The 24,036-nt window shown below is 42.4% G+C and overlaps 1 protein-coding gene across 1 annotated transcript in view; it reads right to left on the bottom strand.

The window, feature by feature from the left end:
- The window catches only part of FBP2 (fructose-bisphosphatase 2), a 32,722-nt gene that overhangs the window by 1,567 nt on the left and 7,119 nt on the right, over nucleotides 1-24,036 (bottom strand). The window contains exons 4-6 of the mRNA XM_044264338.1: nucleotides 11,100-11,240; nucleotides 8,603-8,740; nucleotides 2,559-2,678 (exon numbers count right to left, since the gene is read on the bottom strand). Of these exons, the coding sequence (XP_044120273.1) occupies nucleotides 2,559-2,678; nucleotides 8,603-8,740; nucleotides 11,100-11,240 (399 nt within the window). The remainder of the gene's footprint in view (nucleotides 1-2,558; nucleotides 2,679-8,602; nucleotides 8,741-11,099; nucleotides 11,241-24,036) is intronic.

The following is a 24,036-nucleotide window of genomic DNA, read 5'->3' as shown; positions in this document are numbered from 1 at the left end:
TCCCATTCCTTTCTTCAAACCCTTTCTGAAGATCATCTGAAACTCTTTGAGAAGCAGACATATCTTGTGCTGATTTTTGAATCGTTGTTATTTCATGGTGAGAAGCAAAATATCTCTGGTCTAGGTTAGAGAGACAGGCATTCAGGAAAGAATAAGTTAAGATTCTAGGGGTATTTACTGGCACTTTGGTAAAACAGTATACACTGCCCTCCACCCTAGACCTCCAGGGTCCAAAGAAGCCCCAGTGGTTGTGGACACACTTGGATCCACTAGTTTGGTCCCTGTTCACCCAGGAGAGGGACACTGGTGGCCAGCTGGTCCTGCATAGCTACCTTTCAGCTTCTAGAGTTTGGTTCTTTCTTCCCCCTTTCCTTGCTCTGGGTGCTTGAGGATAAGGGATTTGGGATGTCAAAGTCTCAGACTGTAACCCAATAGCCTTTGTTACCATGTTGATTCAGATATTTAAAAGAAAAAGAAAAAAGCCCAACATCCTCACATAAAGTTTGTCTTTGAGCCAAGGCTGCCCTTCACTTAAAGTTGTCCTTGTAGTAAATTCATCTTAAAACACAATGTGCAGGTCTTCGTGTCGCTTTGACCTGAAGCCCATGTGATCTCCTTTTTTTTTCTGCAATTAAAATCTAAACAGATAGACAGAGAAAAGCACACACAGGAGAAAAGGCGTATGCATCTACTCCAGCACCAAAACACACACCAAAGCACTCACAGAGACCACCAAAGCTAAAACACAGAGATCAGGAACGAGCGGTATTTTCAGTAAGGATGGTGATGGTATCATGAATATAGATCTATACATGGAATTACATGTCTTTACAGAAATGTCTCGTAATTCCATGTGCATATTTTCTGGCTCACTGTAAATCATTTTTATTTATTTATTTTTTAAGATTTTTATTTATTTATTTTATTTATTTGTCAGAGAGAGAGAGAATGAGAGTGAGCACAGGCAGACAGAGCGGCAGGCAGGGTCAGAGGGAGAAGCAGGCTCCCTGCCAAGCAAGGAGCCTGATGCGGGACTCGATCCCAGGACGCTGGGATCATGACCTGAGCCGAAGGCAGCTGCTTAACCAACTGAGCCACCCAGGCGCCCCTGTAAATCATTTTTAATAATTGGTAAGAAACAGACTAATGTTTTCTGTGTTGGAACTGAGCAGACAGCAAGCATGTTTCTATGCAAGCATTTCCTCGTTTTCCAGACCTCATTTAATACCCTGTCCCCGCACCCGTCATGCAGACTTGGCTGTGATTCTTACTTCCGAAGGTTATAATATACCTGAGCTCAACACTCGCATGAAGAGAAATTCCTGACACACTAATCTGGGTGGCTCAGTGGGTTGGGCCGCTGCCTTCGGCTCGGGTCATGATCTCAGGGTCCTGGGATCGAGGCCCGCATCGGGCTCTCTGCTCAGCGGGGGGCCTGCTTCCTCCTCTCTCTCTGCCTGCTGCTCTGCCTGCTTGTGATCTCGCTCTGTCAAATAAATAAATAAAATCTTTAAAAAATAATAAAAATAAAAATAAAAAAAATAAAAAATAAAAATCTTCCCACTGGTCTCATGTGCTCTTAGATTTCTTTTTTTTTTTTTTTAATTTGACAGACAGAGATCACAAGTAGGCAGAGAGGCAGGCAGAAAGAGAGAGGGGGAAGCAAGCTTCCTGCTGAGCAGAGAGCCTGATGCGGGGCTCAATCCCAGGACCCTCAGACCATGACCTGAGCTGAAGGTAGAGGCTTTAAACCCACTGAGCCACCCAGGCGCCCAGATTTCCTATCATGGCTTTGAGTCTGGGATTCCAAAAATTCAAATTGCACAGCCTGGGACACAAATATACACACGGCCAGTTGTGGGTGTGTCTGAGAACACAGTAGATCTTTATTTTGATTTGTCTACTTACCTTCGATTTCTGTGGTTGGTCACACACGTTTCCATGGGAGGGTCTATTCAGGATAGATGCATTCGGATCTTAAGATTCCCATCTGATCATACAACTACTTTGGGGTTTGTGTCATAAAGTTGCAGTAAGATCACCCAGGGGCTACTTTCCAGAAGTATTAAATAAGTTCTGACCAGAAGTTCTTACTCTGAAGTTTGGAAACTCTCTGGAGATTCATCGGTAGACTTCAGGTCATCTGTGAACCCCCAAAAATGTATATAATGCCTGTTTGTGTGCATTTATGTGCATATGGAAGTGGATCCATAACTTTCATTAGATTCTCAAAGGGTCTCTCATCCATAATTAGGTGTTGCTCAAGCTACAAGTCAGGCACAGCACGTAAAAAGCGGCAGTTGAACACAGCTGACTCATGGTGAATGACAGGCCTGAGACCAGGGAATGCAAAGACCAGTGAAAAGGCCATTAACATCTTCAACCTCTACCACAGCCTCAAAATCCATTAGTGGGAAATACACTTCTTTTTTCTTCCACCTGCACACTCACAAACAGATGTGAAAAGGACAGAGCAGTAGCCAAAAAGCAGGCATGAAGAGAAAGGGAACTCCAACTGGCTTACTGACCAATACAGCCAGGGGACAAACGAGAATTACCTTGCCCTTCGGACTTTTCTGATTCGCCGGGTACAGGAAGATCCCTCCATAGACCAGGGTGCGGTGCACATCGGCCACCATGGAGCCCACGTACCGGGCCCCATAGGGAGCACTGCCATCCTAGGAGGCGGAGAGAGAGGAGACAGGATGCTTGCTTGGATTAAACACTCCCTTACCCATGTACCCTGCCTTAGGAGGTTTACAGAGCAAAGCAAAGTAACTGTTAAACCCTTCTAGGGAAAGAAGGTGACATCAGCAGCATTTAGGCTTTCGTTAGACAAGCAGGAAATAGTCACCTCCCACCAAAATGAATTGAATTGCAATTAAAGCAGGTACTACCAGTGATCCCAAACCCTGAATATTAGGTGGAATGCAAAATGTGCCAATTACTCTCCTAGTTAACAACAGGAGTAGGACTGCTCACAAATCGCGTGTAAACTCAGCCCAATAAGTAATTTTTCAGCATCTTATTTATGCCTGGCACAAGGCCAGGCCCTGAGGATGCCAAAAACAGGAAGATAGTCTCTGCCCCCAAGGAACTCCTAACTGAAGGGAGGGACTAACATACATAAATGAATAAAAACGAATAAAAATAAATGAACTTACAATTTTATGATAAAAAGAGGAATAACGTCATTTTAAAGATAGACCAAAAATTTAACCTACACCGCATGACAAGTTAACTCAAAGTGGTTGGAAGACCCGCACATTAAGAACTAAGGCTATAAAACGCTTAGAAAATATCAACAGACTTTTTGGGGAAGAAACTTGAAAGAATTGGTATTAAAATTCTCTGACAAAGAAAACAAGAACATTTGTGAAAATGAAGAGCAAGGAAAAAATTATCTCTACCAAATCTAAGAGCACACAGTGAACAATATTTATATACACAAGGAAGAAATGCAAACACTGACCAGTAGCTCAGAATAGAGCCCAGTTATGGGCCTAAAGATAGACAAGAATTTCATTTATGCTGAACAGGACCTTTCAATCAGTGTAGGAGAGGACTATTGGGGTACAAACAGCACTGTGCTAACTCCTTAGAGAAGAGGTGTGTAGGATCCTTACCTCATTTTTTACAGCCAAATTATTTCAAGATGGGGAGAGACTTAAAAGGAGAAAATAACAAATAATTTAGAACAAGGCTATCCAGTGAAATTCTCTGTAGTGATGAAAACACTTTTTTCTTAAAGCTTTTATTTATTCATTTGAGAGAGAAAGAGAGACAGAGATATCAACAGAGCATAAGCAGGGAGGAAAAGGAGAAGCAGGCTCCTGGCTGAGCAGGGAACCAGATGTGGGACTTGATCCCAGGACTCTGGGATCATGACCTGAGCTGAAGGCAGATGCTTAACCACCTGAGCCACCCAGGTGCCCCAGGAAAACACTTTTTATCACCAATGTCCCACTCGACAGCCACTGTTGAGCTCTGGTAACGAGACAAGTGTAGATGAAAATAGGATGATTTATAAGTTATTTACTGGCAATTAATTTAAATTTAAATAGCCACATGTGTGGGGAGGGTATGTGCTTTGGTGAGTGCTGTGAAGTGTGTAAACCTGGTGATTCACAGAACTGTACCCCTGGGGATAAAAATATATGTTTATAAAAAATTAAAAATTATAAAATAAATAAATAAATAAATAGCCACATGTGGCTATTAGCTATTTATTGGACAGCACTTCTATAGGATCAAAAGTTGAAAGCCTATACATATTTCTAACATGAATAACAGACAAAAGCTAGTTTCCTTCATTTACTAAGTGCCTACAAAGCAACAAGAAAAAGATAAATAACACTAAGTAAGTATTTGCTAAGGATAGAATTAGGCAATTTACTAAGACAAAAGTAGGTGCTTGATAAATACATAAATATGCTTTATGACATAAAGCATAATTAAACATGTGCAAATCGAGCCAAAAGGTTCACCTTTTCACCATCAAAGGGACAAAAATTTTAGAAGATTCACTATATCTCACACTGGCAAGGACATAGGGAAATGGGTACTCTTTCATATGGTGCTGGAGACTATAAATTGATGCAACTTTTCTGAAAGACTATTTGGTAACAAAAGCCCGTGAAATGTTCATATCCTTTGACCCAGCACCTTCAGTAAGACATGTGCCTTACAGATACACTTGCAAAAGGTCATGAGTGTATACATTTGGGATCTCCATAACAATTATGTCAATCTCTAAATCATGAAAAAGAAAATCATGTGAAACTAATAGGGTCTACCTAATGTTCTAAAAGGGTAGTGGTACAGATATGGAGATGAATGTGCATAACCCTTCCCCCCATCCCAGCTCAAAGAATAAAAGCAACACTTGGCAGTGGTCATCCCTGCAAAGAGCCCCTTGAATAAGGGAAGGAGGGTTTCACCTTTAATTTTGTATATTTCTGTATGTTTTACATTACCTAATCCTAGATTATATTTTTTAATTGAAGTAAAATCTATATCAGATAAAATTAATAATTTAAAAATATACAGTTCAGTGGAATTTAGTGCATTCATAATATGGTGCAACCATGACCTCTATCTGATTACAGAACATTTCCATCGTCCAAAGGAAAACATCATACCCATTAAGTAGTCTCCGTCATCCCTTCCCCCAGACATTGGCAACCACTAATCTGCCTATGTCTCTACACGTTGACCTAATCTTAGCAAATGGCTTTTTCCACTTAGCATAAATGTTTTTGAAATCATGATATCGATCAATACTTCAATCCTTCTTATGGCTTGTAATACTCCCTTGTATGAATGTACCATCTTTTATTCATCCACTCATCCGTTGATGGACATTTGAGTCCCATCAGTTGATGGGACATTGTTCCCACCTCTGGTTATTGTAAATAATGCTGCTGCAAACATCTGTGTGCAATTTTTTCTGAATATATTGTTTTGATTTATTTGGGGTATATACTGAGGGTGGAATTTCTGGGTCATACGGTAACTCTATGTTCAACTTTTGAGATATATTACTTGTTAAATTTTGTTAACAAGAAAAGAAACTAGTTTCAATCAAGTGGAAAAATTACAGACTATTTATTGACTTCTTCTTTGGGCCTTTCTTTATTTAAAAAGAGTTAAAAGTACTTAATAAAAGAAAGGAATGGCTTCATCCCAATATCCCCCAAGCTAGCCTCTCCTGCTTTCATCTCTGTCCTTCTCTCTTCTCAGAGAATTGCTGAGGGAAGGGCGCACAGATTCTTTTCCCTAATTTCCTTTTAATCTTTCTAAGGGATCACTGCCAACCTCCACCATAGCCAGGAAGGATGCCCACCACTCTGTTGAGGATATCCCCCTCTGTCCAAAGTCAAAATTCCTTTTTGTATCTATAGGAGGAAATTCTGGAATCCAACTTGGGGTTTCACTGTAGCTCTGTTTGTCTTATCAGTTAGAACTGGAAACTCCCAATCCAATCCAGCACTTCCATCAAAATGATCATTGTTTTTTTACATCAAGAAGAAAGTCCCTCCCTGGACTATCAAGCGTGGCCTGAGGAAATTATCAAGCATTCACACCAGTGTCCTGCTGTTACATGTAGACTAAACTTTCAGGGCCAGAACCAACTAATGCCTAGTTTTCAGTTTATGGAACTTGTAAGGGGTTTTATGTAAAAAGTAAGCAAAACCAAAATCTTCCAGAGACAGAACAACTCCTTTTATGCTAGGGGAAGATGTATATTAAATCTGGAGTTACACGTTAAAAAACAACTGGAGGATTCTGCAGCCTTGCTTTATATTGGGGAATATGTGCCCTCCTTTGCTGTTGAGAAGGGTCTCATCTTTGCATCGACATGGAAATATTGATTAATACATTGTGCTCAATAGTCTATCAATTCCATGATGAGTGAACACTGACTTTCTGTTTTCTAGGAGGGATTGCTCCACTGAACAGCTGTTACAGAGCAAGGAGGAGATCAGAATAACCTGCTATTTAGATCCTACTGCACAAGTCCTACCCGTTTGCCTACTGGGTGCAATAATGAGCAGCCATCCATGGGCTATTTGAGTGACATTAACCTGTTCTGTATGCAATGCACACACTCCCTTTTATTTTTGTCTCACTATCTCCATTCTGAGAATCTGTAGATTACTTTTATGATCTAGTGAAATGTCTAAGAAGCTACCCAGCACAGTACACTTTTTCATGTGTGGATGAAAATCCATTCATGGATCATAAAATCCATTTATGGGTCATTGCTAAACATGTTTTTGAAAGAAATGAAATGCAATCCAAACAAATGGACTGGAACAGAACAGACCAGATCAGATCAGAACAGAATAGAATTGAATAAAAAACAAAAGAAAATAATGAAAACATATCTTAGAGCACAGTAGACAGAAAGGTAGTTTACTTCTGTTTCAGTGTGCGTGTGCATGCTTGCACAAGTGTGCTCTGAATTAGACATAAAATGCATTTGTTATTAATGGTCACAGTCAAAAATTCTTCAGAACCTCTGGCCTGATGAACTTCTCTTACTCCTGGGACATCTCTTGGGAAACTGTGTAGATCCTATTAAGGTTATTTACTCCATTTTGCAAAATTACAGTGGGTAACTTTATCTTAGAACCTAGTGTCTTTCTTCTAGCTGTAATCGAACCACCTAAGCTGGACTGTGAGAAAGGAGACAAGAGAAACCCTTTTTTTTCTTTTAAAGAGCAGAGAGCCTTACCTGGGAGGAGAAGAAGTTAATATGAAATTGAGAAAGATCTTAAATAACTCCTAAGAGTTCCGGTTTTACTGAGAGGGCAAGGGATTTCTCTGACTAGCATAATAATCATGCCCTTTGAGTGGTTTTCCATTTGGGAGCTCATCCTGTGGTAAGATTTACAAGGGGTCTTCGTGTGATCAGACTCTTCACCAGCTGTCAGTCATTCATGGGCTGATGCCTTTTTTCCTCACCTGAAACCCCTCCTTCAAAGAGACGTATGATAATTTTTGTGTAGGACTTGTATTTTTTAGTGGTACTTGTATTTTTTATGGGCTCTAGAGAAGGCACCTTTTAGCTTAGAATGGGGGCCACTTTGAAACATCTCCAAGACCAAATAAATAATTTTGAATTTATCACCTTACAATTCACATCTTGCGACTTTTGCCCTCAAGACATTGGATGGGTTCGTGAGTGTTGGCAAAATACAACCCTATGAAGGAAAGGTACAGGAAATGGCACTTTTGAGAATTTCACTCAAAAAATAAATGAAAAGAAGTAGAAAGTTCTCTATAGCTTCACCTTGGGCCTGCAAAGGCAGGTTCCAGGATCCTGTTGACAGACCGCCTCTTAGTCCTGTGGCATCACAAGCTCTTTTTCCAAGGAGTTCATGAGGACTTTCAGGGACAGCCAGGCTGGCCCACCACACCACTGCCTTCCAACCACAGGACAAAGGGTGTCTCTTACGGAATTCCCCAGAATTTGGTGAGAGATGGTCCCACTCGTAGACAAGCTTGCATTCCTCTTCAATTTAGGCCAGACTTTACACAGTTGACCTGGAAAGTCTTTGACTCTACTCTCACACCTGTCTTAAAAGTTTTCTTAGAATGATGGACATGTTGAATGGATCTTGAGGACTTCATTAATAGACACATGTAGTCCAGAACTTGGTAATCCCATTGAGAGACAAAAAAAAAAATCCTAAAGCTTGGGGTAAACACGAGGTCTTGATATTAGGGCATATGAGTGGGACTTTCAAATATAACTACTCCACCTAAAAGCAAATAAAAGTGAGTGACCAGATTCTATATATGGTAGCTCAGCAAACAAATGACCTGACAGGTTCTGGCCTGAATCCTGAATTTTGAAAATGTGGTCTGTTTCCTAGAAAAACTAAACTAGGGAGTATTCTCTTGAGTAGGTAACTTTTAGCTATAAAAGACATTGCTTGTTTATGAAGAAAGGCAGAGCCCATCATTCTCGTACTAATCAGATCCATAAACAGTGGTATCAACTCTTTCAGCCAGACCCCCAAAGCCGGCACCCAAACAGGGACCCACTGAGGCAGCATTCTCCCTGCTACTGCCTTAAGCTTTCTTCACTCACCTCAGGAAATTTCTTTTTGTGCACATATTCTGTGGTGGCAGCATCAAAATATTTGGCATAGCCCTCATTGAGACTGTAAATCTTGCCTTTCTGTTTTATCTTGACATCTTTTTCCACCAGGACAAATTCACCGAGAGCCTAGAAAGATGAACAGAAACACCATGAAGGAGAGAGATACCAGGAAACAGAAGCCAATAGCGCTGCCCCCAACAATCAGAGAGCATCAGAAGGTGTGGGCCTCCTCGAGGACCCAGCTGGTCCCCGTTCTTCGGCAGCTCCAGCTGTCCTCCAGCAAGAGATGAAATAATTCAAAGGAAAGACGGAACGTTTCCTTGGTAATTTTCACTGCCTGTCAGGTCACTCTTTCATTGGGAACTTCGAAGTATTAATACCCCCAAGTTCTCATCCCTAGTTAATTCCTGATGTTTCCAGGAAGATTTGGGCCATCGATAATGAGAGGAAGAAGATCCATGGAAGGGATTCATCATAAAGTTGGGGGATGTAGTTCCCTACTAATGTGTGGTCCATTGATTTTAATGACTCGGTCTTAGAAATCATGAAAAATTCCCAGTATCCCAGTGACTCTTATATAGGGTAATGAGGAAATCCATTCAATCAGAAACTGTATTCACTTGGCATAAGGAATAAAAAGGATAAAATGAAAGAAATCCTCAGAATTATTTAATCAGATTATACCCACGGCCCCCACTGTGGTCACTCCGCAGGAGACCCCTCAGGTACCATTTATCTGAGTTTTATTTATGGGCGTGATTAGCTGGCTGCAGGCATCACCTCGAAAGGCTGGATATCTAAGTCACTAGGATAAAAACCAGGCTTGGAATGTAATCAGTTTTAATGAACTTTGAAGACTAAGAAAATGAAATCCCCCGGGACAACAGCTCACAGCAGGCAGCTAGACTTGAAGGTTCCGAATAAACAAAGCAATTTATAATCCCAGAATATAAAGAGGCAAGACCATGCTGACCATGTCTGAAATAAGACAGTGATGAGAATACTCAGCAACCACAAATGTAGCTAAGCATCCCTCCCCTCTGCTGCATGTGAGGGACGACTTCTTCTTTACCAGTGAATCTCTACCTTTACTTTAATCTTCCTACCTCCTAGATAAAAATTACTGATACACAATCATTTATGGTATCCACTCTCAAGCCAGAACGGACCCTCTCTTTCCTGAATCCTCCCGAGATTATCAAGCAAAAGCGCACTGTAGACTAAGTCTACAGTAGACTAAGTCCATCCCAGCTCCCTCCTGGCAGGACTCTCTACTGTCCTTCTAGAGCACAGCCGTCCTTTTCACTAAGTCCAACTTCTTTTTGTTATAGGAAAGTTCCTGATAGTCTCTGGCTTCTGAGCTTTAAGAGCTTGCTGTGGACATTTGTGGAGTAACACTTCCTAAAAGCAGCCTAACTCCCTTTGAAGAAGTAACTCTTCTCATTGGATGCCAATCTAGGAAGACTAAGCTGGGCCTCCTCCAGCCCAAGGTCAGGCATGTGACTTAGCTTGGCAAATGAGATACTCCTCTTTGGCACTTGAAACCTGAGTGAGAGACAGAGAATCAGGGGTAGGGTCCAGGCCAGACTGGCCATGCTGCAAGCCCATTCCTGGGACTCCTGCATCTGGGTCCTCAAGACCTGCCCATCCCCAGCCTATGTCCTGAGCTTTACCATTAATATAGTAACATCTTTTACTTAATTGGGAAGAACATGTACATTAGAAGCAGTCCCACAAATCCATGCTGTCCAATGGGGTAGCCACTAGTCACATGTGGCAATTTAAGTTAATTAAAATGAGACAAATTTGGGTTTTTTTTTAAGGGATTTATTTATTTATTTGACAGAAACAGCAAGAGAGGGATCACAAGCAGGGGAAGTGGGAGAAGGAGCAGGTTTCCCACCGAGCAGGGAGCCCGATGTGGGGCTTGATCCCAGGACCTGGGATCATGACCTGAACCGAAGACAGATGCTCAATGACTGAGCCACCCAGGTGCCCCAAGACAAAGTTTTGAAACCGAGTTTCTAGTCACACTAACCACATTGCAAGTGTTCAGTAGCCACAAGAGGCTAGTGCCTGCCATACTGGACAGCACAGACAACAGAACATATGCCGGGTCACAGAAACTTCTATTGGAATGTGCTACTCTAAAAAAATCCATGTTTCTGTCTAGACATTGGCAACATTAGGCTTTTTTAAATGATTGTATTTCCATAAGCCAAAGAAGTTGAATGCATTTTTGGATTAGAAAAATCCTTAAGGGCAGAGCCTGGGCTGATACGACAGACCCCACAGAACCCTTCAAAAGCCCTCTGGGGGGGTGGACACAGGTCATTAATGTTCATTGATGTTGGTGTTGATTCCCCAACCAGATTCCCTTGTCCCAAAAGCAAGTATTAAGTATGAAATTACCCCAGCCAACTGGAATTAAAGCACAGAGACACAGGGAGTCCTCGGTACTGATATGGACACACTGGATACCTACTGGGTCAAGCATGAAGAGGTCCACTCCTTGCCCAGTGGAAAGAGCCACCAAGGTTGCACTACCATAGAGGGCATAGCCCGCAGCCACGATATTTCGGCCTGGCTGCAGAGCATCCTTTTCAGAAGGCTCATCCTCTGAAGTCTGTGGAAAAGAAAAGAGAAACATAGGGTGTTATCATCTCTGGACAGAACACTCTACCAGAGGCCTGGGCTTCAGACCTCCTTGAACTACTGAAGGAAATGCAGTCCTTAGAATTTTGAGCTGAGGCCAATGCATCTGGAGGGAATGCATTGCCATGGTAACAAACAGTTCGAGCCAAGCCATTGCAGAGACCATTCTTGGACTCCTTGCTGGTTTCTGAACACATCCATCTGCGTCCTGCCAAAAAGCACCCCAAAATGCTAAAACCACAGGCCCTCTTAAAAATTATAAGCCAGGCTCCTTAACTGTTACAGAAACCAAGGTCATGAAGCTCTGATCTTGTGCCCTATCTCATTGTATGTGCTCAACAGCCCTTGGAGGGAAACATCTTTATCATCTGGATTATGCAGATGCAACACTCAGGCCTGAATGTTTGAACAACTCACCTGATTACTTTGGAAAAACGAGTAGCACACTTCTGGGCTCTGCTGTGAGAGCTGAGTTGGGGAGTGGGAAGGAGAGGAGGCATGCCCTGCTCTTTCCTCACCTTCATCCGGGGTTCTGGCTTCACAGCAAAGCCTTCAAGGATGGGGGAGAATTCTGGACTAGCACTGGAACTGGCCCTGGCCCCTAACATCCCTGTGGGCGGCAGATGTGACAGGAGCTTGGAAGGAGAGGCGAATGGGCAGACTTTCATCAACTCTTCAAATCAGAAGACCCAGATGGATTCAGCTCCACAGACCATGGCAAATAGCTGTGACAAATGTGACAAGCTGAGGCTCCAAACTCACTTTCCCAGAGCCTGTCATACCCAAGGAGCGTGGTGATCGGTTTGCAAGGGTTAAATACGAATGGTTGGCCTCTTTGCTTCTGGGCCCTTCTACTCCCCACTCTCTATTTTCCAGCACAGCTTCCTCTGCTGTTTAAGTAGATGCTCTGTTCTCTCTAGACGCCAGTGGATTTGGGCTAAAAGGCCAGTCCAGAAATACTGCCTGGAGATTCCCTGCTGAGCAGAAAATTCCAGAGAATTGCAAAGCGGTGGAGGTGAAGTTATGAAGACATACTGGTGATTACGTCATTAGGAACCAGAACAACAATATTGAGCCTGAATATTATACACACATCAAAAATCTGTCAATTGGGGCACCTGGGTGGCTCAGTGGGTTAAGCCTCTGCCTTCGGCTTGGGTCTATGACCTCAGGGTCCTGGGATCAAGCCCCACATCGGGCTCTCTGCTCTGCAGGGGGAGCCTGCTTCCCCCCTCTCTCTCTACCTGCCTCTCTGCCTACTTGTGATCTCTCTCTGCCAAATAAGTAAATAAAATCTTTTTTTAAAAAATCTGTCAATTATGTTAATTAACTCCCCTGAAGAACAACTTCTTCAGGGTAAAATAGTTAATTTATATTTATTTGGGGCTTTATCTTTTTTCAAAGTACTTTCCCATCCTCATGCTTTTGTGAAACAATGGAGACTCTCCCTAGTCCTCATTTAAAAGTGAAGGGATGGAGGTCAGGGGAGGTACCCACACATTTTGAAACAATTGAGTGATACAGCTGGGATGGACCCACATCTCCCAGTGCTAAGCCAGCATTCTTCTCCACACTGTCACGGAATATGGATGGCTCAATCTGTTAAGTGTCCTACTCTTGGTTCCTTTTTTTTTTTTTTTTTTAAATGCTATGTTATGTTAGTCACCATCTAGGACATCATTAGTTTTTGATGTAGTGTTCCATGATTCATTGTTTACATTTAATACTCAGTGCTCATTACTCCACGTGCCCTCCTTAATACCCATCACTGGGCTACCATGTCCCCCATCCCCCTTCCCTCTCCCCTCTGAAACCCTCAGATTGTTTCCCAGAGTCCATAGTCTCTCGCGGTTTATATCCCCCTCTGATTTTTCTCCGTCTGTTTTCCCTCCCTTCCCCTAATATCTTCCATGCCATTCCTTATGTGTCACATATGAGTGAAACCATATGATAATTGTCTTTCTCTGCTTGACTTATTTCACTTAGCATAATCCCCTCTAATCCCATCCATGTCGATGCTAATGGTGGGTGTTCATTCCTTCTGATGGCTGAGTAATATTCCATTGCATATATGAGCCAACTCTTGATTTCTGCTCAGGTCATGAACTCAGAGTCATGAGATCAAGCTCTACATCATCCTCTGCACTGAGCACAGAGCCTGCTTAAGATTCTCCCTCCCTCCCTCTCTTTCATGTGCAGTCTCTATCTCTCAAAAAACAAAAAATACAAAAAAAAACCCCTAATTTCTTTTTTTTTAAGGTTTTATTTATTTGACAGACAGAGATCGCAAGCAGGCAGAGAGGCAGGCAGAGAGAGAGGGAGAAGCAGGCTCCCTGCTGAGCAGAGAGCCAGATGCAGGGCTCAATCCCAGGACCCTGGGATCATGACCTGAGCGGAAGGCAGAGGTTTAACCCACTGAGCCACCCAGGCGTCCCAAAGCTAATTTCCTTTTAATAGTCTTTATCTTCCCATTTTACATTCTTCCAAATAACTTTTTTTCTTGCAACTAATTACATTTCCACCTGACTTTCTCATGTGTTCAATAAATTGGCCTTGTTTCTAATTCCTGGCCATGTATGCATTCTGAGAACCAGGCCCTGGAGCAGACTCTCAAAGAAGACAAGCAGCATCCCCTGTGATCTTGTTAGAAGTATAAATACTAGTCCCCCCACCGCACCCCAACCAGGCTATGGAGTCAGAAACTCGGGGCCTCCGGAAAGCTTGCAGGTGATTCTGGGGCATGCTGGTTTGGGAGCCACAGCTCTAAAGCATGAGCTCTCAAGAATCTTTAGAAAAGTAGAAGTTGTTTTTGGTTGTTTTTTTTTTTTTTTTACTAAAATCTTTAGTCTTCACCATCGAAGCTTCTGAAACACCTGCACTCGGCCACCAGAAGGACCACATTTTCTGTGTAGGAAACCAGAGTTCTGTCCTGCTGATTTCTCCCTGACCAGAGGCTGTCCTTCCTCTGAGCTGGGGTCTTGCAGTCCCCACACAGCCTAGCACCCTCTCCGTGGCCCTTTGGGCTCTGTGCTGGGGCTTGAAGGGAACCACACCTTCCCCACTGGCTTCACTGCGTCTAATAACAGGTGGAACCCTCTGGCCCACAGAAATAAGAAAAATACTTTCTAGATCTCAAGACTTCCCTCTAGCCATTGCCCTATCTCTGTCTTCATCTAGGTCCGTGAGTCTAGAATGCCTGTCTACACTAGCTGTCTGTCTTCTGCCCACACTGCAGCCTCCCAGATATGACCCATCTACCACCTAAGGAGCACAAGGTCCAGTCCTCTTTACCCTACCTCTGGGCAATGTCGGGTCCCTTGGCTACTGTCTCCATCTTGATATGGGTCTCTCCTGACCATCTGTCTGCTTCCCTCTTTTCCGACTTCCAATTTTGTGGTTTATAAGAAATATCTATTTGCACATTCAGATGACCGAAATGCATTTCTCCTATATATTTTGTTTTCACCCACAGTTCCTGGCTCACAGTTTCCAAAACTCTCAGACTTCCCTAAGTGCTGAGAGTGATAAAATGTCTTTGTCATGCTGATGAATGACTTTTGGAAGTCACTGGAAGGAAGCTGGCTTGTTGCCAGCAGAATCGAGCTCTGTAATTTTTAGAAAATTGGAACTTTCAACCTCACCCCCTGCAAAGGTGGTAAGGGATGGAGACTGAATCTACTGCCAGCGGCCAATGATTTAATCAGTCAAGCCTATGTAATGAAGCCTCCATAAACCTGAAAAGGACAGAGTTGGAAGAATTTCTGGACTGGTAAACACCCAGAGGTTCAGGGAAAGTGGTGTGCCTAGAGAGGGCAGGGACACGCTGCACCCTTTCCTAGGCATTTCTTCCATCTGGTTCTTCTTGAGTTATATCCTTTAATAATAAACTGGTGATCCAACAACTTTTTTTCTCTGAGTTCTGTGAGCTGCTCTAGCAAATTAATCAGAACTGAGGAGAGGGTCTTGGGAACCTCTGATTTCTAGCCGGTTGGTCAGAAGCACACATAACAACAGGGCTTGCAACTGGCATCTGGACTGAGTGGCCAGGGGGCGGATGAGGCGGAGGGCGGTCATTAGGACTTCCAATCTATAGCAGGTCGGTCAGAAACACAGTACAGATAATAGCCTGGGGTTGCCTTGTAAGAATGAGCCCTTCACCCCTGGAATCTGATGCTATCTCTGGGTAGATAGTGTCAGAAAAGAGTTGAGCTCTTGGACACCTGCCAGTGTCCGAGAATTGCTTGGTGCAGTGTGGGGCCCCTAGCTCCCCTCCGTGTTGGAATGGCATCCAGGAACCTTTCATGGCCTTTCAAACTCTCTAGCTGTGCCTTCTCATTTGCTTTTGCCACCTCCTATTCCTCTGACCCCTTAAACGTAGGTGTTCCTCCTGATTCCTCCCCACCGTTGGGGTATATAACCAGTGCAAGATGCACTTTCTTATCCATAAAAAGATGCACTTTCTTACCCAAAAGTACTCTGAGTTGCTGTGAGACAAATTTAATGAGGGCTGGGATGAATGTCTGACTCAACCTGGCCTAATCAGAGTCTGCTCCAGAAATCCAGACTTGGGGCTAGAACACCCTGGTTCATGTCAGCTTGGGAGCTGTGGGACAACACTTTCCTTCTGCCATTAGCCAGAGAACCAGAGAAAACCTGATTCACAGAGAGAGGAAGGAGTAAAGTGGCCATGTGGCAGGAAGGCAAGATAAGAGACTCTTTTCTGGCCCCAGCCTTCTCTGAAGCTGCCATATTCCTGCCTTAGCGTTTCCTAATCCATTCCTGCCATTTACGCTAGAACCCTGATCAATAAAGCTCTCTTCTCAATCTACACACTCCTTGGCAATCGTACCCACAACCAGAGTACAAAGCCCTAGCACCTACCGATGATTTCTGAGAGCCCAACCTCGGAGTCACTGCCCACTGGACAACCCTAGTCAGGTATCCCGTAGATACGTCAAACTCAAGATGGAATTTGCCGGGACGCCTGGGTGGCTCAGGGTCCTGGGATCGAGTTCTGCATTGGGCTCCTTGCTCAGCAGGGGGCCTGCTTCTCTTGCTGCCTCTGCCTGCCTCTCTGCCTGCTTGTGTGCACTCTCTCTCTCTGGCAAATAAATAAAAAAATCTTAAAAAAAAAAAAAAAGATGGAATTTGCCTGTCCCATCTCACCCCCCAAATCCCTGCTCTGCTCTCATTATGTCTTGTCTCAGCAAATGGCACTGTCATTTGCTCAGTAGAAACCCAAGAGTCACCAGCCCCTCCCTTTCACTGACCATCCTCCTTGCCCTCACCCATGCCTTCCTCTCAAGTCACTAAGACCGGGCATTCCTAGCACCTCCCTTCGCAGCTCCATGGCCCTCTCTCCATCCTCACCACCACCACCTCCTGCCTGGTCCCCCAACTCCACCCTTGCCCCATCTGGACCCATGTCACTTCTCTGACTGTCTTGTTCATGCCTGTTTTCCTACCACTAGGTGCAATCTGGCCCATGGTTATTGCACTCAGTTGAGAGACACACACAAATACACACGCAAGTTTATACACATGCATATATATAATATATGTACATATACACATATATATGTAAAATATATATAAATATAAAATAGATATTTTTTAAAGTATGCATATATACTTTTTCAGGAGCAAGCTGGGCAGGCAATTGCATAGGCATTTCTAAACTTAATCAACTTCTTATTTAAAATTTAGATTATTTTCCCTGAAATTTTTTAAACTTTGTTTTAAAATAATGATAGATTCACAGGAAGTTGTGTAGATAGTACAGAGAGCCCCAGTACCTTTCACCCAATTTCCCTCAGTAGTTTCATGACATACATTTTACAATGGAACAATATCAAAACTGGGAAACTGACATTGGTATTAAGTCCATGTGTCGCTCTTTGCCATTTTATCACATGTGTAGACACCACATAAAGATACAGAACTATCCCACCAGGTGGAGAAATCTCCCTCATGCTACCCCTTTACAGTCACACCCACCCTCCTCACCCCACCATCCCTAACCCCTGGCAGCCACTGATCTTTCTCCAGCTGTACAAGTATGTATTTTTTTTTAAGATTTGTTTATTTATTATTAGAGAGAGAGGGAGCATGGGGGAAGGGGCAGGGAGTGGGACAGAGGAGAGAATCTTTCAAGCAGACTCCCTGCTGAGCACGAGCCAGATGCAGGAGTTGATCCCACAACCCATGAGATCACTACCTGAGCCAAAACGGAGGGCTGGATGCTCAACAGACTGAGCCACCAAGGTGCCCCTGTGAAAATATGTCTTTTAGAGAAGGTTACATAAATAGGATCATATATTTTGTGAACTTTTGAAATTACCTTTTTCACTCAGCATGATACCCTTGAGATCCACCCAAGTTGTTACATGTATGGATAATTTATTCCATTTTATTGCTGAATGTTTCCTCATGATAGAGATGTATCATTGTTCAACCACTCACCTATGGTAGGATGTTTGGGTTATTGCCAGTTGTGGGTGATTAGAAATAAAGCTGTCACAATCAATCACATGCAGGTTTGTATGTGGACATAAGTCTTCATTTCTCTGGGATAAATGAAGAAACTGCCAAATTTTTCCCATGTGGCAGTGTCATTTACATTTCCACTAACAACACATGAGGGACATCATTTCTCTGCATCCTTCCAACATTTGGTATTGCCACTATTTTATATTTTATGGGTTCTATTGGGTGTGTCATGATGTCTCATCATGGTCTCACTTCACATTTCCCTAATGGCTAGTGATGTTGAACATCTTTTTATGTGCTTATTTGCCAAAAGACTCATTTTCACCTACTTGGTGATGTCTCTTCATGTCTTATGTTCTAATTGGATTGCTCAGAGTTTTTTACTATTGAGTTTTGAGAGCACTTTTATGTTCTAAAAAGGAATCCTTTGTTAGACTGGTTTGCAAATATCTTCTCTCATGTTGTAGCTTGTGTGTTCATTCTCTTAACAGAGTGTGATTTTTGAGGAATTGCTCCATTTCATCTGAGTTGTCAGATTTATGTGTGTGCAGGTGTTTACAGTATTCCTTTATTATTCTTTTGATGTCTTCTCATTTTTTAAAATACCAAAACAACTTTGAGATGAACAATCTAGTACACAAATATGTTTCCCTAAAAAAATTAAAAATTTAAAAATTTAAAAATTTAAAATAAATTATAAAAATATGTGTTTCTCTGATTATTCTTAGAAGAGAAATTCCAAATAATGAAACTATTGGGTAAAAGACTATTAATACATATTGAAGAGTTGCCCCTCAAAAAGGTTGCATTAACTTGCAACTTTACGATCAGTGATAAAAGTATTTGTTTTTTTGTTTTGTTTTGTTTTGTTTTGTTTTAGAGAGAGAGAAAGAGAGCACATGCACATGCACCAGTGGAATTGTGTTGGGGTTGGAGGAGGGGAAGAGAAAGAGGGAGAGGTAGAATCTTTAGCAAGCTCCACGCTCAGCACTTATGACCCGAGCCAAAATCAAGAGTCAGATACTTGGGGCACCTGGGTGGTTCAGTGAGTTAAGCCTCTGCCTTCAGCTCAGGTCGTAATCTCAGAGTCCTGGGATCGCCCACCCCCGTCCCCTGCCTCTCTGCCTACTTTTGATCTCACTCTCTCTCTCTCTCTGTCAAATAAATAAAATTTTAAAATCCTAAAAAAAAAAAAAAAAAAAGAGTCAGATACTTAATTGATGGGCCATCCAGACAACCCAAAGCATTTGCTTTAATCCAATCTGATGACTATAAGAGAACACTATCTTTTCAACTTGGTCAATTCGAAGGTTAAAAAAAATTACATTTCTTTTGTTTAATTTCCATTTTTTTATAGTTAACAATGTAAACTTCAAGGCTTCTTGGCCATTTTTATTTCTTATTTTGTAAGTTGCCCTTTTCATGTATTTGTGTATTTTTCTCCTAGTGTAATTGTCTTTGTGTTGATTATTTTAATACCTTTTTACATATGAGAGATAGTAATGCCTTATATGTGTTAAATCTATTTTCCTCAAGTGCCATCTGTCTTTTAATTTTACTTATAGTGTCCTTTTCTTTTGCAGTGCAATATTTTGGTAATTAAAATTATTCGGGCATCTGGGTGGCTCAGTCAGTTAAGCATCTGCCTTTGGCTCAGGTCCTGATCCCAGCGTCCTGGGATTAAGTCCCACATTGAGTTCCCTGCTTAGCGGGGAGCCTGATTCTCCCTCTCCCTCTTCCCCTCCCCCACTGCTCGTGCACCCTCTCTCTCTCAAATAAATAAATAAAATTTTTATAAATAAATAAATATATATGTATATATATTATTCATTACAGTCCAAATTATTTTCTTCTCTATCTTTATGGTTAGATAGGATTTCTCCTACATCAAGACAAAGCCAGACAAATAGTCTTCTACGTTTTATTTCTCCATGAAATTTGTTAACCCATCTATAATTTATTTAAGCTCATGAAAAATAGAAAGACTCATTTTTTTCCTGGCTTTGAGACTTCAAAATCTACTTCACATTAGTCATCTCTATTGCCATGACACTCTCCTCAGGAAATCTCAGAGTAGTTGGCCAACAATTTAGTGTTATCTTTCTCTGATCTTTTTATTTCTTCCTAACCCAATAAAACATCTAAATCTGTCATATGTAAAGGAAGGGATGCATCCTATGGCCACTTACCAGTAAAGTTAATGGGAATTGCAAAGGTTCACTCTGTTTGGTGGTAGAGGGTATGGAAAAGTAGACCATTTTTCTTTTTATTGAGGTATAACTTACACATAGCAAAGCACACACATCTGAATTGTATAGTTCAATGAGTTTTTACACACATGTAATATACACTTATGCAACTACCAAAATTAATTTACAGAATATTTCTTTTTTTTTTTTTTTAGGTTTTATTTATCCATTTGATAGAGAAAGCAAGAGCATGCACAAGCAGGGGGAGCCGCAGACAGAGGGAGAGGGAGAAGGGGGTTCCCCATGGAGCAGGGAGCTTGACCTGGGGCCTGATCCCAGGACACTGGGATCATAACCTGAGCCGAAGGCAGACACCTAACCAACTGAGCCACCCAGGTGCCCCGTTACAGAACATTTCTAATAACCTAGAGAGATTCTTGTACCCTCCTCAATCACAATCACCTTCCCCAAAGGTAACCTCTACCCTGCCTTTCATCGTGTAGATATCAAAAGGATTATCACCTTTTCCTGTTTTGGAACTTCATTTAATGAAATCCTAAAGCATATGTTCTTTTGTATCTGGCTTGTTTCACATTATGTATTTGTAATTTTATCTGTGTTTTTGCACATGTCAGTGTTCTGTTCTTTTTCATTGCTATATAGTTTTCTTTTGTATGAATACATCACAATTCATTTATCCATTCTAATGCTGATACACAGTTTGGCTCTGTTTGCCCACCAGGGGCTATTACAGATTACTTACTGCATGTCTTTGGGCAGACCCGAGCACTCACAAGATAAGGGTGCGTACCAGGAGTGGATTTGTTGGACCATAATGTATGACTCTACGTTAATCATCAGCAGGTGCCATCCCAACTTTCTAAAGTGTTTGTGCTATTTTTGCTCCCACCAACAACGTACAATTCCCAGTTTCTTCATCAACACTTGGTACGCACTTTTCATTTTAGCCATTCTTGTGCGGTGAATGATGTCTCACTGTTTTAATGTTCATTTCCCTGATGACCAATGATGTCGAGTATCGCTCTTGTGCTTATTATTAACCAGTTGTGGAAAAAACTCTCTTCAGTGAAGTGCCTGTTCTAATCTTTGCCCAGCACTTTGATGAGATAATGGCATATTTAATTCATTTGTAGAAGTTCTTTACTTATTCTACCTAGAGGTCTCTTTTTGGAATTATGTCTTGAAAATCTTTTCTGCCAGTCTGTGGTTACCTTTTCACTCTCTTAATTTTGTCTTCTGATGAACGAAAGTTCTTAATTTTAATGAAGTACAGTTCATTAGCCTTTTTTTTCATGGATATTGCTCTCTATCTCTTGTTTAAGAAATATTTACCTTCCCCAAAAGCATGAAGATATTCTCCTGTGGTTTTTTTCTAGAAACACTGGTAGTTTCCAGAGGCAGGGGCAGAATGGTGAGGGGCAGAAGGTTGAAGGTAACTAAAAGATACAAACTTCCGGTTTTTCGATGCTAAGTCCTAAGGATGTAACGTACAGCATGGTCACAATAGTTAACAATACTGATTGTATATTTGAAAGTTGCTATGAGAGTGGATCATAAAAGTTCTCATGACCCGAAAAAATACACATTTATTTTATGTATATGTATATATATATATATATATATATATATATATGTATCTGTATGTATATGGACATATATACATACAGATCTCAAATCACTATGTTGTTCACCGATTCTAATACAGTGTTATATGTCAACTGTATCTCAGTGAAGCTGGAGGGGGATGAGAAGCTATGAAGAGCCTGATGGGCAGAGCTGGAGAGCCTGTTTGAACCCCTGACCTGACGGGTCCTGACTGGTGATTCTCTCTGTGCTTCAGTTTGTTCACCAGTAGGAAAGTGACAGCAATAAGTGCACCTGCTTCACAGGCTGAGGCAAGCGCTGAGCCAGGGGCTCGGTGCTTACAGGTGGGCAGAACGTGGCCAACTCACGATCCGTAGTCCATGGTATTAGCCATAATGAAAAAGTCAACACTTAAAACCACCTCAAAAATACAACTGGTACCTTTTTTTGGAATCTCATGAAGATCACACCATCCATCCCTTTATTTTTATCTTTAAGCTGTACCTTAAAGGGAGAAGCAGAGCTCCTTTATTCACCTGGCTCATTTTTGCTTGACCTCAAAACATCACCTTAGTCTTTCACTCTCTCAAACACCAGAGAAAGTGTCCACAGTCATTCTTGCCTGCCCCCTCAGCAAATGTCTCCTTTGCTCTCTCGGCAGGAAAAAAAGAGAGAAGCACCAAGTGGGAAAGCAAAATTCTCAGAGGCTCCCTCCAGTCCAGGCTGGCTTGGCCTCCATTTGGTTCTCCAAGACAGGAGTAGCAGAGCCCACTCCTGCTCCTCGACGTTCTCCTCAGAAAGAAGCTTAGACTAATTCATATATCCTGCTAAGGTTAGTTTTCTGCTAAGCTTTTGCTCCTTGAAACTCAAATTCTGGGCTCTTTCTTTGAACAACCATCAGCCACGTAGAAATATCTTCAAATATCAGTATCTACAGACAACACATGAGGTGACATGGGACAGATCCAGTCTTTCCCTCGCGTTTGTCATCTAAGAGCACTAAGGAAAACACTCAGAGGAAGTTAATCACATGCACATTACAGAATTAGTGCCAAATCATTGCACAGAAAGTCAGTGATGCCCGCGATTTGATCCCAAGTAGTTTAGTGGACAGAATGTGTGCTGTGGAGACAGCGGCATGGGGAGGGGCCTCCACAACCAGCCTGGAGGGAAGATTACCCAAAAGAACAATCTTTAAGACCATCCAGCAGCCTTGGTCTCCCTTCTGACTGAAAGCCCCCAGGGCAGAGCCCAGCCATCCTGACTAGAGTGAGGACTGATCCTCAAATTGTGATCCCATGTGGTATATGCGGTTTGCCATGAAGTCTCCAGTGATACAGGGTGGTCACAAACCAAGCCATAAAATCCTCTCTGTTGTTAGGTATGCGTGGTAGGCAAAGGCCCCAAAGAGATCCTAATCCCCAGAATCTGTGACCGTGTTGTATTATTTGGCACAGGGGACTTTCAGATATAATTAGGGTTACCAATTTAAAATAAATCATCATGGATTATCTAGATGGGCCCAATCTAACCTAATAAGCCTTTATTTTTTTAAGATTTTTTATTTATTTATTTGACAGACAGAGGTCACAAGTGGGCAGAGAGGCAGGCAGAGAGAGAGAGAGAGAGGAGGAAGCAGGCTCCCCGCTGAGCAGAGAGCTGGATGAGGGGCTCCATCCCAGGACGCTGGGATCATGACCCGAGCTGAAGGCTTAACCTACTGAGCCACCCAGGAGCCCCTCTAATAAGCCTTTAAAAACAGGGAACTTTCTGTGGCTGAGGCCAAGGGAGATGAAGCAAAGTAGGGATATCAGAGAGATTAGAAGTCTGAGTAAGACTTGACCTGCCTCTGCTACCTTTAAGGACACAAGAGTCACAAAACACAGAATGTAAGAAGCTTCTAGAAGTTGAGAATGGCCCTAGCATCAGCCAGCCAAAAAAAGCCAGGGACCTCCATCCTACCACAGAATGGAACTGAATTCTGACAACAACCTAACCGAACCTGGGAGCAAACTGCCCCACCCCCAGTTTCTCAGGAGGAGCCCAGGCTGGCTGACACACAGATCTTGGCCTTACGAGATGCAAGCAGAGAACCCAGCCGTGCTGACAGACAGCTGACCTACAGAATGGTAGACAATAAGTGGGCAGTGTTTTAAGCCTCTAAACATGTGGCCAATTGTTATAGCAACAATAGAAAATCAATACAATAAGATTTGAGAAACATAACAAAGAAGCAGAGGAGTCCTCAAATGCCATCAAGAACCTAATACCACATCTGATATCTGTGTCACAACCAGATTTTCAAAACCAGGTCCCATCTGTCCTCTGATGTTACCATCCCACTGGAGCGGTGAAGAGGGTAGTCAGAAAAGTACCAGTTCAGTTCTTCCGGTGAGGATCCCGAGACTGAGCGAGCTATGGTTTGCCTTCAGTGGCCTGTCTGGTTAGTGGGAGGACAGAGACTAGAACTCCAAACTCGTGGCT

This window comes from Neovison vison, chromosome 9, assembly GCF_020171115.1.
Source record: "Neovison vison isolate M4711 chromosome 9, ASM_NN_V1, whole genome shotgun sequence".
Classification (NCBI taxonomy): Eukaryota; Metazoa; Chordata; class Mammalia; order Carnivora; family Mustelidae; genus Neogale; species Neogale vison.
Note: the sequence above shows the minus strand (reverse complement) of the source record. Positions and strands in the feature narration are given on the sequence as shown.